Source organism: Vidua macroura, chromosome 13 (genome assembly GCF_024509145.1).
Source record: "Vidua macroura isolate BioBank_ID:100142 chromosome 13, ASM2450914v1, whole genome shotgun sequence".
Classification (NCBI taxonomy): domain Eukaryota; kingdom Metazoa; phylum Chordata; class Aves; order Passeriformes; family Viduidae; genus Vidua; species Vidua macroura.
Window position 1 is genome coordinate 12,975,528 of NC_071583.1, and position 19,132 is coordinate 12,994,659.

At 35.3% G+C, this 19,132-nt stretch overlaps 1 protein-coding gene across 1 annotated transcript in view; it reads left to right on the forward strand.

Moving 5' to 3' along the window:
* ERC2 (ELKS/RAB6-interacting/CAST family member 2) overlaps nt 1-19,132 on the forward strand; it is a 295,631-nt gene that overhangs the window by 120,751 nt on the left and 155,748 nt on the right. Inside the window, exon 9 of the mRNA XM_053989685.1 lies at nt 15,959-16,096. Within this exon, the coding sequence (XP_053845660.1) occupies nt 15,959-16,096 (138 nt within the window). The remainder of the gene's footprint in view (nt 1-15,958; nt 16,097-19,132) is intronic.

Below are 19,132 nucleotides of genomic sequence, written 5' to 3' on the forward strand. Positions count from 1 at the left end.
TCAGGTGTATTGTAAGTCATGGAGTCTCAAGTAAGAAGAAATACTGACTGCAATTGTCTACGCTACAATAATAACTTATTGTAGATCAAGTTATTGTAGATCAAGTTGTAGCTGGTTTTGAGAGGATTCCTCAGAGATGAAGAGAATGGGGTTGTTGAACCCTCAGGCTGTTCACAGCATACACAAGTGCTCCCAGACTCAGTGTGTCATGTGCAAAGTGGGACTGAGCCTAATGAGGCACTTACATAAGGGTTTCACACTGCTGGTGTGACACCCGTGCTGCTGGGGGGGAAGGAAGCTGCCCTTCAACCCTGAAATGTCAATACTAATTAACAAAGTTACCTTTAAATAAGATATTAAGTTTTATTTCTACTGAGAAAACGGCCAACTCACATGCTGGGAATTTTAAGCTGTGTGAAGAGTAATATATTCTTTTTAATAGAGTTGGGGGAAATTTCTTTTGAAGTGTGAAAGAGTTCAGTTATGTGTAGTGTGACTGGGCAAAAGGCAAGGGGAAGTTGTCATATTTTGGAGGTTCAGTAGTCCATAAAAGAATTTTTTAGGGAAATTGATGGCTACCAATATATCTAAAAAAGAATCAGGGAAAATCAGAATTATTTAGGAGAAAAATATTTTTCTTGGCAGAAATGAAATTTCTCTCCAGAAAATGTAATAGAAGTCTACGAATTTGAATTAAAAATTATAAGGGAAAGTTTTATAAGTGTAATAGAATAAATTTACATGGAGGTGTCCTGCTGTCATGGCTCTCTTAGAAGTTTTAGCTGCTGACTGAGGGTGTATTCATGTAATTCCCTCCTCTTGGAACTGCATCTTTGAGTGGCAGCCTGGCTATTTCCCCACTGTCTCAACATGACAGACTCAGCTGGTTTTGTTCCTGCCAGCAGTTTAGCACTGAATCTTTGACAACTCATTGAAATGACACAAAATCAGATCCCCCAAGAAGCAGTGAGTGGAACAAAGTATTGCACAAGCCCAAAAGGCTTGTATGTCTTATTACATGCTGATGTTTTTCTTGGAAACTTTCAAGGTCCATGCTCCAGGTGAGTGATTTATGGCAGGGAGGAAGGAGGTTGGGTGGCTTCTCACCTTCAGTGACTGACACAGACATTGATGAGGGGGATTCACAGGGATAGGCACATCTCAAATCATAATTTTATTAAATGTTCCTTAGGAAAATACATGAATCAGCTTGTTAATTAGATGCAGTATTATGAGAAGACAGGTTTAAATCTGAAGTGATTCAGAAATTATAAGTTTCATGTATGTTTTCATCTGAGATTTATTTTTTTATAGTCTTATGTGCGAAATATTCAGCAATATAGTGACTGAATAACATTAACCAGGATAAACCATCCTTGCCTGATCCTGAAATAAATAGAACCCACTGCCCTTGTTCACCTACTTGCTGGGGTAGGCAGTTACACTTGATCTGCAGCTTTACCTAATGTATATCCAATGTTATATCTGGAAATGAAAAAGAAACGTTTCCTACTAAATATAAAAAGTAGGGTGATGCATTAGCAGTTGGGTTTTAACAATTTTCTAGTATATTAAAACTCTACTCTTCTGTTGGCATAGAATCAGCCACCCTAATTTAGACATTGCTAGAGCTCCTTGATGTTGGCAGTTGTGCTTTCCTGGTGGTATTCCTTTGCTGTTCCTCTGACTGAGCACTCTGGGACTAGAGACTCTAATACCTCAGTAAACTGGGTATTTAATCACATTTGGAAAAGCATCACCCTTCACCTTTGAGTGGAGCTGTTATTGGCTTTATGAAATCACGAAGTTCAAAGACTCAGGAGTATGCATGCAGATAAGTTTAATGGTAACAATAAATGAGAATTGTTATCTTCGTGCTTCTCCCTTCATATGATTGTTACCAGATGTGGCTGGAGCTAGAGGTGCCAATTTGGTCAGATTGCTTTGATAATTTTCTGGTTGCCAAGCAGTATGTATTTCTTGGTGGGAGAATCAGCAGTGATATGTTTGAATATGAGTAGAATAAGTCCAACTTTAGAATGGAATCTGAATCTAATTCACTTCCTTCTAACACACCTGACTTTAATCTTTAACGCCCAGCCAGGCACAGTGCTAAGATCAAAGTGAAACAAAGAGGAGGGAGTAAAGCAATTCTTGGAAAGTAAAAAATAAAAATGGCATAACATTGTGTAATCTTTTATATGTGACAGAAATATTTGGCTTATTTACCGTTCACTTAAGAATAAATCTGCAGTAAATTTGCTAAAGGTGAGTATGCCAGCAACCCCCCTTACTTATCAGGGAGAAAAATCAGGCCCACTATATTTATTGCCTAAGAGGTACCTTAATTTGACAGCAGAAATCTGCATTAATGTCCCCAGAAAGGCACAGAGTCTTTTATTGCTCTGTGCTTAACCCCATGCCAAAGTGTCTGTACACCATGGGAACCTCTGCACGCTGCTCTCTGTAGAGTCTTCTGCTGATCTTGAGGGAGAAGCTGCTGAAGGCCCACAGCAATCTGTCAAGTTTTCATCGTAAAGCTTGTTGACAGACAGGATTGGGAGGGTGTTAAAGCATAATTTAAATTTGAGTGAAGTATCTGCTGTGTCCTATCCCAAATTCTTCATTCATGGTTAAGTCTGAGATTTTGTTGTGGCTGTCATGGGAACCATAAATAATTTGATTTCAATGTTTATTTAATATAAATCCATGATTTTTGAGATTCTTTGAATGATGGAAGGATAGTAAACAGCTGATCAAATGGGAAGAACTTCAATGTATGGAATTAGAATATAGTAATAGAAAACAGGAGTTTGTTAATTTAGTTGCAAAAGAGGTCACCCCTGTAAACTGTCCTTGGGAGCTTGTCACGTGTTACAATAATTTCTTGCATGTCATTTTGTCTTCATCAGTTCTCGTTGTTTGCACACTTTAACTCTTACTGATTTCTATGTACTGTCAATTTATGAAGTGTAATATAATTCATCATCTGTCTTGAAATTTTTGGATTGCAACACCTTCCATTAGTCCTTATACATCCTTGTCATCATTCAATCCAAAGTGTCAGTGGTATCTACCATCTGAATGGGAGACACTGAAAATGGAGTTGTCAGACTATTGTAGCTTCATTACTAAGTGATGCTCAGGTTTTTTTGAGAATTGTACAGTTAAAATTAGGTGCATGTTCTTGAAGAGAAAGCCTGACAAAATTAATTGGTAATGATTCTAATGCTTGTAGAAGTACAGAGATAGTCAATCTGTGTAATATATTGATACAGTCTGTAATACATTGATATAGACATAATTTCTAAAGGATTCCAAGTCCTTGTTCTTAACTTCAAGCTCCTAACTCACCCCTCCTGTGAGGGTTTTATGCAGTGTCTGCCAAACCTCTCCATGCAGAGGGGCTCATGGCTCACGGAGTGAACATGAAGATCAGTGGGAGAGAGCTGCATCTGACAGCTGCTGAAACTTCTCATTGTCCAGCAAAGAAACATAAATCAGAGAAAAAAAAAATGACATATTTTGACTATAGTATGTCAGTGTCACTGACATTGCAGCAGCAGGTTACCTTCAAATGCATCTTCAGGATTTTCCTGTAATTGCAAAAGGGACAGTGAGTGTTCTTCACAGATCCTTTCATCAAAGCTTTTACAATAAATAAAAAAAACTGAAGGAAGCAAAATGGATGAGGATGGCTAAATTGATTAACAAATGTAGGCATCAGAGTCCTAATGAAAACTGATTCAGAGAAAAAAGTATTTCTGTCATAGGTGTAATTTATAAAACTTTTCCTTTATTTTTGTGTAGTTGATGGTATTAGAGTGAGGCTAAGTTTCACATACCAACCTGCTGGTTTTGAGTAGATACAAGATAAAGGAAATTCAATCATTTTACTTTTTAAAGGACATTTTTCATACCAAAAGCAAACTATCTTAAACACAAAACCATATCAGATTACAGATTATTGCCTATTCAGACATTTCCATAAAAGCATTGCTGTCTTACCTTTGCTGCTATAGAGAAACTAAACTGTTCAGCAGATGTTGATTAAAGACATCCAAGTTGATGCGTTTAACATTTCAGTTTAAGTTTAGTGGTGCTTTGATAGTTTATATGTCTAAAGACTGTGCCTGGCCTGCAGTAACTAATGGTGAAACTCAATATGTGCATTGTCTTTGGTGCAGCTATAGTGAGAATATTAAATTACATCTCATAGTAACAAGAATCTGAGTTCTCTGATGAACCTTTTGAACACTTCAACTCTTAATGGGTCTAAACCTATGTACATTGACCATATGTTAATTTAGAATGATTTAGAAAAGACATCTCTAAATAAGGGGGCAGGGATCTGTTATCCTTCTGCTTTTTCTTTCATGTAAATGTATTCCAGTGTCTCTTATATATGAATATAGATGGTTTCTATAACCAAGGAGCTAAAGAGAAACTTTCCAATTGGAAGAATATTATTATTTCTGATTAATTGCTGCCTAACCATTTCAACTTTGCTGCTCTGGGGATTTTTCCTACTTTTTACCACTGGTACTTCAGGAAACTCATATAAAATGATACCGTGTGAAACTGGATTCTCCATTACAATGCTTTAAATGCGATTTTGAAGGCCAGGGTGTTCTTATAGTAGAAATAAACATGGCTGTATTAAATTCCTATAGCCATTATTTATAGTAGTGGGGGGACAGGGCTGTTATTTTTACTTTCAATGTAAATTTTTTTTGCTATTACAAATTAAAAAAAAATTAATCTAAAATTAATTTCAATTTTAGGGCAACCCTCCTCCCTTTTCAACCTTTCTGCCCCTTTATGCCTTAATTTGAGAATAAAGTAGTGTAAAGTTTAATACTTTTCCTCTGTTGATGATGTATTATATTATTAAGTAGAATATTTTATAAGAAAACTGGAAAACAGAGCATATGGGAAATCTCAAGAAAATTTGTAAGAGTATGGAAAGAGATAAGTAATTAAGTACTAAATAGGATTGAGCAGTTTTAAAGGACCATACTTGCAATATTTTTCCCTTCAGGTGTGACATACCTGTTATTTACAAGTTCTATGCAATTAATTTATTGTTTCAAATTAGGAGCAGTGCGCATATCTGAAAGTTTCTCAATTAATGAAAGTATTCTGGGATTTCTCTGAAACAATCAAGTAAAACTAACATGATCTCTTGAGTGAATTATCTGTCTGTACTTCTGAAGCCTTTGTACCAAATATGTTTAATATTGTCACACAGTTCTGTGTGAAAGGGATGTTGTGAAACTCTTCATATGAGGAGATATAAAATTAGGGTTATAATATAATTAATGGCGAGGTCTTTTGACAGAATTAGTTGTAGCATGTTGGGATTAGGCATTTGCTATTTTTGGAATTGTTTATGATTTGAGTTACACTGTCCTGTGGAGCAGTGTGATGATGTTTGAATGTGCATTTATTTTGCTTTTGTCTAGACTCTTGTATCTTTTATAGCTTTGCATTGGAATCAAAACTACATGAGTTGTTTAAATGAGAAATGTATTGAGTTTCAAATTCGAACCTTACAAAGCATGTTAAATATCTCTTTAAACTTTCCAGGAAAGGAAATAAAGGTATTCTTTTCTTTCGCTCAGGCTGGTGATTTAAAGAGTAACCTTAAGCCATCAATAGAAATATATAGTGGTGTTAGTAAAAATAAAGCAGATATTTTTAAAGTGCACATGTGCATAAACTAAAATATGAAAAATAGGCAAGAAAAACTGGGACACTGCAAATTATGATAGAGTTTAAATTTGGTGTCAATTCCTTAACTGAATTGCTAACATCAAGTATATGGTATTTCAGTGGAGCAGTGACTTTCTAGGTTTGAAATATTTTATTATAAATCATAATTCTGGATTGAATATGAAAAAAAATAATCCAAGAGAGCAAGAATGCAAGTGAAAAAAATACTTTGGATAATAAAAGAAATTATTGAAGTTGATTGAAAAGGGATCAAAAAGAATAAAAACAACTGCAGTTGAGAGGGACTTATTTGGTGTGAGAATGACTTTTATCTCATATATAACTTTATTCAGCATTTTCATTTAGAAAATATTCTTTACTGTTTCAATTAGGGAAAAAAAACCAAAAAAACCCTAACCATCTTTGAATGCAGATGAAGAACAGGAGATGATGACTAGCCTAAAAAGAAATTTGGATTGTTAATGCCAGGAGGCTGAAGGCAATGATTAATATAGTTTTGAAAAGCATTTCAAATGGGATGTGGTAGTGAAAATTGCCAATATTCTGTCTGCAGAAATAATGGGTAGTGGAGCAAAAGATGATAACTGCTCTCTAAATGACTTTTGTGTCATCCCACCTGAAAAACCATGTGTGATTTCAGACATCTCGTGGTCAGAAGAAGGATGAAAATGTGAAAGTGTCAGACAAGAAGAATGGTCAAAACCTGTCGAGTTTGGGTATCTGTCTAAAGTCAATAGAGCTTAGTTTTTTATTTTAACATTCTGAAGGTATAAATCTCACAAATGAGGATAAATTATTTTGGACAGTGTAAATCTTAGAAAATGAGTAGCATGAAATCAGATTGACAAGGTCATCTATTAAGTGATTGGATAGCCTTCAAATGGGAAAGGAAATTCAATTTTCATAGGTTTTTCATTGCCGGGTAACATAGGCAGTCCTGGAAAGGATCTTAGGGTATTACAGTATGTTCCACTGCCCACAAGCAGGATTTGAAGGAGATTCTTACAGTGAATGAAAACATTGCTTTTTCTCTAGGGATTAAGTCAGGCTTCAAGCCTTTCCACATCACAACCTGCTCAACCTTTTCACTTTGAAATGAAGCAGTTTGTCAGGTTTCTGCCTGTTATTCAGAACTCAAGGTTATGGCTCTTTTCTGTAATGGAAATCTATTTTTCTGGATGTGTCTCTGTTTTCCTATCTTAATCATTTTCCTAAGGATATAAAATGACTATATTGCTCTTTAATAACAATATTTATTTTAATAACATGTTATAAAGTGAAATAATTTAAATTAAAAGTAAGGTAATATACTTTTTAGTGTTTTTCTTGTAATACTTTGGATATCCAAATGAAATCTGCTTTCAGAACAGACTGGTCATCTATTTCACAGCTTATGTTGTTTTTCCTTTTCTATTACATATATTTCCCTTTATATAGTTCTGTATTTTAAAGCACAGCACACACCATACACCTTTTGTTACTCCCTGTTCCTGTCCAGCCTTTTGATTTCTCTGTGTTCATTGCTCTGGAAAACTTCCCAAGCTACTGTCGAACTGGCTTCTGCTCTCTTTCTGCAGCCTCTTGAGGTGCCTATTCTTACTCTATTTCTTTTGTAGCTTTCCTTTTCAGTGTTCCCTGTTGCCCAACACTTGTCTGTACAGCTTGTCAGCCACCTCTCTCTTCTCACCATCTGTTAACTTTTATATGAGGCGTGCTGTAACTTTTCAATCTGGACCGAGGCCCCCAGGTCTTCCCAATTGATACAGACATAGTAGGAATGACAAGATACACACTATTCAACTTCATTGATCTTTATTAAAAGTATAATAATGCCAAAGCAGCTTTGTTTTTTTCTCCATGTGAATTTACATTACAGTATATTAAAGCAGATGTACTTCTCTCACTGGCATATGACATAGTATAATAGTTTTTCATGCAAAGTAGTCTTTAAAATATTTTTGTGTAAGCCAATGTAGCCTATATTATAGGGATATACACCAAGTAGTACAAAGCTGGCCATGAATAAAATATCACCAGATGTTTTCAAGCACCAGAAAGGTAGTATTGACCAGAAAGGTATGGTTTTTCATGGTTAACTTTGACTAGTAGTTCAGGTGCTCTCAATGTGCAAATTGGGCTAGACTTCAAAAAAATTTCAGTAATCAGCCTGTAACTCATAAAATATTGTGAGATGTAGGTACCCAACCAACCCAGGTTGAAAATCTGCACCTCATATATACAGACAGACATTATAAGAAGCATTAGATTAAGAATGAATGTCTGCCTCCTCTTGTCATAAATGGAATTATGTGTTAGTCTATTTTGTATTTCTGTATTTACTATCTGGAAAATAACTATTGCATTCTGAGTTACATCACAGTAAATACATATAATGAGAGCAAAAGCTTTTCAATGGATGTCTCACAAGATTGTGAGTCCTGCTTAGAAGAGTCCAAGAGTCAAGCTGTTTTGTTCAGAGAATTTATTGGCCCCTGAGGAGAAGGAGACAGAGACTGAGTATTTCCAGATACACAAATGGATATTATCAGCCCAGGCTTCTTTTGGCTAGCTTCCTGGTGAAGGTTAATTTTAGCGTTAAGTTCCAGCTCTTTCTCAGCTTGAGTCTGGCAACAAAAGCCAAGCTTTGAGTCCAGGAGCTCCTTTCTGTGTGACAGCCTTCTCCTCTCTTGGCTCGTTTGCCCACTGACCTGCTTTTATAGCCCTGTAAAAGTATCAGCTGACTTGAGGGCAGAGCTCTTCCCTAAGCAGCCCTGGGGGAGTTTTCTTCTGCTCTCTGTATGAAAACTCAGCGCACTTCTCTTTTTTCTTAATACTTGTTGATTCCTCTGAATCCTTCCTGTACCTGTACTTTGAATCCTGTCTTATGGAAGGATCTAGAATCTTACAGTAAGTAAAAATGGATGAATTATTTCCTTCAGTGACTGCACAATAAAACAAATATACATGCTTGTTTTGGAAGAAGAAGAGGAAAAGATAGTTATCACTTTTGATCTCCAATTTTAGTTGCATTTGCTTCTATTTATTGATGCAATAGGCTGCTCTCAGTTCCTATGTGTACATGAGACAGTAGATTGATGTTTCCCATCATGGAATAAAGACAATTTTTTTTTAAAGTCACATGTAACAGGTACTGACCAGAGAATATTACTGCATATCCCAGTAAATGACATATATTTTTCCCTACTGATCAACAGTTCATAGATTCTTTTCCTTCCTTTTGTTCTTTTTTTCTCTCTCCTAAATTATTTGGTATATGTATTTTCTATTTAAAGTTCAAATCCTATTGGATTTTTAAATATACTGTAATAACACTTTATGCTTCTGTACTGTACTGTTTTCCCTGAGTATTCTTGAATCCTCAGCTGATGTATTTAACAAACTGAATCAAACAGAACAAATAATGACGTGGGAAACACTTGCACATTATGTGAGTAGATCTTTGAATTCTACCACAGACTGACTTACTTTCCTTAGCATACTCTGGGAAAGTTTAATTACTGTGTAACAGCTCTTCAGAAGCTTGATATCAATGTAAATTTCGTGTCTTCATTAGTATAATTTTTTTGCATTTGCAGCTTTATGACTATACTGTGGTGGATGTGTTGAGTAGACTCTCAAAGGAATGGATAGTCAGAGTGAACATATGGGACAAAACTGTTTACAGCAAGAATGTCTTCTAGATCTTAAAATATTCCTCTATTCCTCGATTGCTTACTCTCTAGGACAGAGATTTGTTGTACGAATATGTGACATTTTTAGTAAGATACAATATAAGAGCAGCTCAGTGCTGTTCAGGTGGCTGAACCCCACAGCTGTGCTTCTGCTGTCAGTGTTAATTACTTCATCATACGTCATCATTTTGTGCTTTTCCCTTCTTTTTGCTTGTTCTATTTTCTTTAATTAATTCAGTGAAAATTACCATCTCCGCATATCGGCATCTGTGTAAACTTGCTTTTTTTGCCTTGTATTTTCTTCATATTTGGTTGCTACTACAGCTTTAATGTTCAGTTAGACACCAGTTAGAACTTGAAGCCTTATTTTGCTTAAACACTGTGTAAACTAACATCCTTCTGGCCCAAAGCACTTGCTCCTTCTTTAGAGACAAATTGCATGTAAAAATCAGCAACTTCAAACAAAGGAAAGAGGAAGGTGATGGTCGTGCATTGAATAAAATGGACACCATCATGTGGTTGATAATGTAAATGAATATACAGAATATAATAATTTTACATATATAGAATATATGATAATGATAGCCATATGATAATGATCAGCCATAAAATTAAGTTTTCAAACCCCAGTATTAATCTGGTCGGCTGTGTGATCTTAACAGGATCACACAGGATCACTCATTAAAAAATGAGTTTAAAGAAGTAGAAATTGTGTTGTATTGAATTGCTGTAACTCGGGGGGGAAGCAGTGCAAATGTACATCAGGAAAAATGGCCCTGATTACTTTTTTTTGTTCTGGTTTCCTATGTCTTATGTATATTTCTGTTTTTTAAGCTTGTCAAGTAGAGCAAGACTGGGAAGGATTATTTTCTTCCTGCTGGTTTAGGTTGGAAGGTGGCAGTGGGGTGACTCCCAGCTCATGGCTCTGCTCTGTTCCCTGGTGTGAGGGCTGATGTCTGAGCAGAGCCTGCTCCATCAGCTCCTTTGGGACAGTCACTTTGCAGCTGCACTGGGGCACTTTGAGCTGTCCTCCAGAAGGCAGCTTGTGGTAAAAAGTCTTCAGACACATCAATCACCTCTTGTGGAAACCTTGCAGACCTACTGAGCTGGAGACTACTTTCTCCATGGGCATATCCATAGTTGGAGATGTTATTTACATAACCTAAAGGGCTATGTGATATTTATGGACAGCTTTAAAAATACCTTCACTATCTCTGATTGGTAATCCAGTAAGATTGAGCTGGTCATATGCTTTGGGCTATCTAGAACCTCTGGTGTTGAAGAAAGCCTCGTGGGGCAAAATAACACAAGAATATAAAAGCTAAAAAGTACTATTGAACCATGATTACTATTGTAATTTGAAGTAGGTAAAATGCTGCTGTATTTCTTCAATTTGGAAAATATAAATTTGCAAGGTAGTAATAGGAAGACACTTTGGAAATATTTTAAATTGAGAACATATTATGCAATAGGCAGCTGCCAGGAAGAAGTGTTGTTCTTTTGAGACATAATCAAGCACTTTTTAATGGAATTTTTACGGACTATGGAATCCAAGAGTATTTTATCATGTCATTATAAGATTAAGAGTAACAAGTTCTTTTCCAGTTACATTAGTCAAGCAGAAGATTAGTACAAATCTTACACTTTAATGAACATATCCAGCTGCAAGCAGCAACCCCCTATTTTATAATAATTTAAGGAGTTTTGCATTATAGGACAATTTTTTAACATTTATTTTAATTTTTGGAATCTAAAAGTATGTAATATTTTACTTCTGAAAAAATATTCCTAGTTAATACTTGTCCACCTACCTACTTAAAAGGAATAAAAAGTGACAGTTACTGGCACTGGTTGAGGAAGCACTTTTGAGGCAGTCTCTTTCAGGTCCAAAGGCAATCTGCAATGTCAAACTGTTGAAGCAGAATTTGTCCTTCAATGGGTTCATTTTATTATTGGAAATTCTGCTTAAACTAAGAATTGCATTTAGGTAGTATCGTGACTCTAAGGAAAATTTCCCCTCTCACTCCATAGGTTGAAACTTGAAATAGCTGCTGTAGAGCCTGTTAATTTTCCAATATTTTGCCTGATATGATATTTAATAACTGTACGCCATTTGGTAGAAAAGATATTGCTAAAAATCAATAGTGGTCTCCAAAAACTATACCTCTGTATTAAGTCTACTATTACTACTCAGATAGTAATATTTTTAGTCATGGTAGGGTAAAGTAATTTCATTTTTCCAGCTTTTTCATTACAAATTAAGCATGCATGCAACCACAGACACCAGAAGGAGATGTTGGGATGTCTGTAGACATCTATTTTGCTGAGTCACTACCAAAGCTGGTTTCATGTTCTGGGACATCCTGAAATGTTTCTGAAAAGGGCCATATGAGCCAGAACATTTACCATGAATCTTACTAATAAAAATAAATTATGTGTAAGTAGCCATTTAGTTGTATGTTTGAACTATGCCCTTTTTTTTCTGTTTTGATTAATAGTTACATTACTTTTGTCTTTTGCTATCTATGTCTATAAGGCAGAAGCTAGTCTGAAAATGAATACTGAGTTTTAAAGTAGTCATAGATAATGCTCATGTTGGATAAATGCTGCTTATTAGATCCTTTTTTCTTGTAATGCCATTACTTGTTTAAAATAGACTGTAACAGTATTTGGGAAATTGTTTAGTAGGATTTAATTTCTTAAAATACCAAGTTTTTTTTTGGTAATTAATGCAAATGATACATAGAAAAGTTCTGTTTTCTCTCCTAAGTTTCAATTTTAAATTTATATAAAACTAAACTTATGTTACTGATCTACTTCACTGGAATTGACATGGTCTGTGCTTCAATATGAAACAAATCTCGAAGACTTCTGCCTGTAGAAATTTAGAACAGAGCAAAATGAGCTTTTGGAGTAAAAAAACCCATTGTTACAAAATACTTATTGTCTGAGTTATTTAAAACTCAAATACAGAGAAGAGAGAGAAATACTTGCTGCTAAGTTTAAATATATGGCTTTATGGTTTCGTTAGCTAGGACCAAAAAGTCTTAGATAATTTCTCTCTTCCAGGTTCTTAAATTCTCATATACTTTAATGCATCTCTGAAGGCAAATTATTACAGCATGGAACATTTTCTTTGATTATATAATTTTCTTGCAAGTTCCATAGTACAGCACCTTAATTTTGACAATGAAAGGAGTTTTCTTTTGAGAACCTGGGATACTGGAGACTTTTAAAGCCTGTCTGCGGGTGAGATTTAATTTAATCCCTTGAGTATTTAATAAGCATTCCTGAGACTGTCGCCAAAAGGTGACAAGATTAGCACTTGAGGTTTATTGACAGGATGCCTCATAGGAAAGACATTTATCTGTAAGGGTATTGTTTTAAAAGAAGGAATAAAGTCTGGGTTAAGCCCTGGGAATATGTACACTTTCTGAAAAACAGAAAGAATAGAGCACTTTCTTTTCATCCTGGCACAGGGACATAGCAGTTTACAGAGGTAAGAAAAAGATGTGGACAAAACCTCGCAGTAACTAACTTCCTATTGGAAAAAAGAAGTACTTGAGGATTAAGAAGGTCTTGACAGTCCCTGCCATAAACTGAATTCAGGCATGCTCAAAAGTCATTATTCAATAATAGAATTGTATTCTTTCATAAATGCTCATACCCAAATATATGTGTGTGTTGGAGAATGACAGAGGTTACCAGAGGGTTTGTTGTTCTTTCTGGATTTAAAAATCTCAGGAAGAACTAAATCATATCTTGTGTTCCAAGATTTTAGCATGTGAGACCTCTCAATCTCTTTGTCTCCTGTAATATTGTTGAGAAAACTCTGTGATTAACTGATCACAAAGTCTTGTCTGCATCAGTTGGTCTTTGCTAGTCCTGTGCCCATCCCAAAGAGCAAATACTCTGTGGTACTGATTCTACTTTAGCATACCCCAGTGTGGTCCTGTTCCCATGAAAGTATTTCCTTCAGTTTATATAGCACAAATAGAAGAATAATTAGATCCTTTCCTCTTATTTTATCTATGGAGTATGTATTGAGTGACTTATTTTAAAGCAGTTGTGATTCAATGGGGATGTTTTTAATTTGCTGCCTGTTCTCTTTTACCTCTGAGGAAAGAATTTTGTAAATGCTGAATAATTTTAGAACATGTTTTCTTGGTTAAGGTTGGCTCATATTTTCAATTAGTTTTAAAAGGAAGGAAATAGTGTAAATGCTGTGGAATTCAGATAAGCACTGTGCATAGGAAATAAGTACTTTAATTTAGGGTGCCTAGAATTGGTAGGTCAAGCTGATGATAGTAAAGGACCAGATCTTAATTTTGTTTCAAAGAACATGTAATCAATATTCACTCTCCTGTTTTATTTCCCTTCTACTTGTGAATTTGTTTTGGTGAAGCTGAAATGTGCAATTGCTTAAGTATTCCACAGGGTGTCATGATGTAGTTGTTGGAATCATTATACTTGGATGAAGTAAAGAAAGAAACATAGTGTGCAGTCCTCTGACTGCCAGTTAATGTAATTTTAGATGTGACTAATACACATGCCATAAAATAAAAAGTTCTTAACTCATTAACACGTGTATCATGTTTCTGTATCTGTATAAAATATACATACGAAGAAAAATATTGCAAGAGGTCATTCACAAGAGTAAGCTATTCTATGTCAGGTCTTCCCAAAAAGAGCTTTCTATATATTCCTTAGTATTTTATAGTTTACACAGCAAGTGGAATCTTTGGCTCATAGCAGTAATCTGATAGACCAAACAATGTATAGTAAGAAAAAAGAAAAAAGTTAGAAGACTTGTATTTGACACACTATAAAGAATTTCTAATTGAATTGTGCTCCTCCAATTTTACTTTCAAATTTTGTTTTAATTTTTAAGTTCTTTTAAAATTTAATTTTTTAAAAACACGCTTTATGCAGTGCGCACAGCTGTACTGTGGATTTTATGACTTGTTAATTGTAGATATATATGATGTCAAAACTTCAGGATTTTTTCTCCCACACTTGTATAATGTAGTAGGAGGAGAATTTTTACCTAGGTGTGCCCTAAATTAAAGTGTATTTGATTATGGTGGTATGTTCTTGCATATGGAGATCAAATTTTTATTGATATAACTGTTGACTTCTGCAGAGCTGCACATGCGTTGAATTCAACTTCACATTTGTAAAGAAATCTTAAAAGCAACTGTAAAAGCTTCTGCTTCTCTTAAAATCTGAGTTGCTTTAAATGGAAAGATATTGGCTATGTGGAAAAAAAAATCATTACATTATAAAATGAACAGGAAAACTGAATTCATTTCAGTAGCAAGAGAATGTGATCCAAAGTGAAAAATCACTGATGAAAGTAAGAAGTTGAATATCTGCTGAGAGTAATAATTTGTGCGACCTTGATAATATATTTAAAACCAGTTTTGAACAAATGATACTTCATGGATTTTGGCATATTTTCTTATATTATCTGAAGTGGCATACTAAAACAACAGAGCAGTTAATTTTCTTGTTACTATTTATTTGTGTGAAGTCTTAAGTAACAAATCTTGGGTTTGTGCCAGTTGGTGCATAATAATAAGTGGCACTGAGAGTGCAGGACGGAGGGAGGGAGATTCTTCCAACAGACAATTAATGAAATTTTACACATCTGACATAACACACACAGCCCTGCATTCTGCCCAGAGGTCACAATGCCCTCCGGCCACAGAAAGGGATTGCTGTGACCATCAGCAGCTGAGTGCTTTTATTCACATTTGCTTCCAAAGTCCACATTGCTCTGTGGGCAACTTTTTGTGCAAAACCTTTATGATTTAACTCTTCCTGAATTAACCACTATAAGTCATGACAGTGTGCTTATAGGTACTTTAGCAATATGTTCAAATACTTTCTAGATGAGGAACCGGTTTTATTTAAAGAAGTAAAAATATCCAAAATAGAGTGACGTGTTTAAATTTTCATGGAGGTGAAGAAAGTGAATGGAAGTGGTGCCCCTTGAGATTTTTTGTTTGGTTGTTTGTGGTTTGGCCTTTTTAAGAATAAACATCTTGATCTCTGCCCAGCTGAGTTTTTCTTACAGCAAGGCATCATGGAAAAAGAGATTTTTAGATAGGCAGATTATAATCTTTCTTCTTCCTCATTTTAAGGCTCACTCAAATTGCTTTGTCTCACCCTTTCTTTGTCCTTCTTATTGAACTAGAATAATCTAAAGGGGTAATTCCAGACATACTTTGAATTACTGAGATAACGCAGTACCTTAAACTAGAGTGATTAATATCAGAAAATATTTAAATAATACCTGACTGCAGTGAGATTTTCCCTTTATTTTATTGGAAAAGTATATTTCTTCAGCAAAAGAAAACAAAATAGAAAGGACTGAAGTTTAAAACTGTTGATGATATAGCAGTTACAAACGTGGCAGTATAATGAGGCACGTGTATTATATGTGTGATGTGTATGCACTCAGCACTCAAGTCCCTCTTGGAAAATTATGACAAGGTTGATGATTATTGTAATGTTTTTATTTACAGATTGAAAATCTGCAGGAGCAACTTAGGGACAAAGACAAACAACTAACTAATCTAAAAGACAGAGTGAAGTCACTGCAGACGGATTCCAGTAATACAGACACAGCTCTAGCAACCTTAGAGGAGGCTCTATCAGAAAAGGTAATGTTTCCTCGTGAAAACCTTTATGTGCTGCTCTTGTGGGTGAAGTGTGTGCAGAAAATGTGCTTCTAAGCTGGCCTGACAGCTCTCCCAAAGGCTAGGGCCTTATCAGGGAAGCAGGTGGCCCTGTTCTGGTAGGATGAGCAGGGAGTGACTGCCAGGGGATGAACTGACACAGACCTTGGAGGGGAAGGACTGGTGTCCTTTGAATGCTAATGGAGAAAATGGCCCAGGACATGGGAAGATTTTGCCTTAGTCAATGAGGTGAGTGGTTATTTCCTGAAAGAGCTGAAAGGCATTGGACACCTGACTTAAAGAAGGTAGAGTTTTGGGCATTTTTCTGTCTTTGTGATCTTGATTATCCTGTTCTTTGGCCCATTAAGCACGGGCCAAGAGCAAATGGCTGTACCAACTGTTACCTTGGCTTGCTGTGAGCACTATTGGCTTCCTACACTTCATTCTTAAGGGAAACTGTTTCATTAAAAAAAATATTGAGCATTCCTTTTTTTTTTCTTTTACAAACTCTATGCCTTTAATTTGAAAATATCTCGAGAAGGGATAAATCTGGACTGTTTAAATTAGTGGCAACATTCCTACCAGTTTCAGTGAGGTCAGGTTTCTTCTTTCAGTTCACTTTGAATATGAGGTAATGCAAGTGAATTTATATGCCAAAAAAATTAGTACAAATACCTACATTTTTCAGCTCACAGATCTTAATATGTACTACTTAAATGTGAACAGTAAAGTAATATGTGCCATTCTGCAGTGTGTAATCCTATGAAGGTATTTATGACTGCATATGACTTGAAAATGCTGCTGTGGTGTTGGCACTGACACATACAATGTTAATATCAGATTTTTTTATTTCTTGTGTGTTTAATTGATTTCCTAACATTTGCTTGGTCAATAACAGTGAAAAAAGTTCTTATTTGGTATTGATTCATGTGGATAAGCATTTATTTATACAGTAAAATTACACATTTCTGTAATCTTTTACTGCTAATCTGGACACAGTGTTCATCAATTTCACAGCATGTTATTAAAAAAATGACAGAAAGTACTTTTTAATCTGTTTTCTCTCCTTGTAAACTATCTTATCTGGATTAGTCACTTTCCCAAAATGCCTGTAGAGGCAACTGAGGGTTTTTTAAAACAGTCATTTGGGAAGCAGAGTGACTGTCACAATGGAGACTTGCATAGGAGTAGGAGGCAAGCAACGCTGCTGAGTTAGGATTCAGATTAGCATTTGAAAAATGGGGTGCTTGATCTGAGAGCATGAGCCACGATGAGGAGAAAGTTCCCAAGGTAAATGCATCTCTCTGTAGGATTTTGATTGTTGTCCAGGGAAATCACCCTCAATTTCTTTTCCATTGTAAGTCCCTTGAAGGCCACACTTGGAAGGGCAGATTTTTTTGAAGTCAAGGGTGATTTCTGGGATGAACTTACACACTGAAAGAAGCCAGTAGCCATCCTCTAGAAATTCCAAATGGACAATTACACCTGGCTTTCTTGTGTCTTCTGGCAGCTAAATACTTTGACAGTGTTTATTTACACATGTGCCTCATTCCTTTCTGTGTCCAGCTTCCCAACTCCTCCTAACTGCTCTCAGTAACTTTCTTATGCAGTAGCATTCTTAAGACCTACAGACTTTATCAATAGTTACTAAATATTTCCACTGGCAATACTGGTAGAAATATGAAATAGAGGTTTGCCTGAAGTAGAGGTTTGCCCAAATAGGACAAAACAGGAACCCTTAATGATTTATTAACAAGTGCATCAATAGAAGTGCTTTTATCACTATTCATTATTCAGTATGTAATGCTGTCAAGAAAGGATGATGCTTTCGTTTAGGAATACCTGGTTTCCATTTCCATAGAAATGCATTCTTAGCATGCTTTGTTTTTCTTTCTAGAAATTGTATCAGACCTACTTTTTAACTATATTTTTTTTTGTTTATACTCTGAGATTAGGCTGATTTTGCATTATATTAATTCTTTGCCCATTCAATAGTTTTTAGAATTTTAGTTTAAAAATAATGAATAAAATTCTTCAAGACTGTCATGGGAAGCTCTTTTAAAACAGAAATAAAATTTAGTCATAGAAGTTTAGCTAACCACAGTTTACTGGAATCTGATTGAGTTGCTGTTCTTAGCTTCTATAGGAAGAAAAAACAAATTAAAACATGTTCATATGATATTAATGAGTTATAAAGCTATTTTTAAACTCCAAAACTCAAATGTTTTCCTGCATTTTTCTTGAAAATACACAGATTAAGATTTTGGCTCTGAATTAGAAAACGTGTCTCCTTATTCTTTATGAAAATAGATTTTTCCGAGTATCTGTCTCTTGATTTTCTTTCATATTTAGTGATTAGGTATCTTGGGAGCACTAAATGAGAAATTGATGTAGACATAATAAAACAATGTCAAATTTTCCTTCTTTTAATCTTATAATTTTTTTGATGATATTGCTGGTGGGATTTGTCTTCTTGTCAGGAATCAGAAAGAAATCAACTTCAGTCGCGTTTGAGTTAATTTTGGAACTAAGCTGCAAAAGATTCATTCAACTATTTATTCCTAATTTCAGAGCCTCTTCTAAGCATTGAAAATTTGTAACAACAATAATAAGGATTACATTACAATTAAAAAAGAAAAAAAGCTTTGAAAATCAGACTATGCAAAAGTGCTATCAGCTGCCTTGATGTTATAACAAGAAACTTTTCAAAGAATATCTCAGCTCTTGGACTGGCCCAAAGCAGCTCAAGAGGTTGCTTTCATGAAGCTGATATTTATAAAGTTGGTCCTACTGCAGCAGCACACAGCAGATAAGCAATGGAGTATGTCTGATAATGGAGCTATATGCTGGGGCAATTCAGTTCCTGCTTCTGTGATAAAGTGCAAATAGATTAGACCTGTGAGGTCCCAGATTAGTGCATAAGGAAAGCTGCCCAACGCAAACAAGACTGAAACAAGAACACATTGTTGGGATTTCTGCAAGTTAGCTGTTAATCAAGCAAAACATGGTTTATTAGGGCCT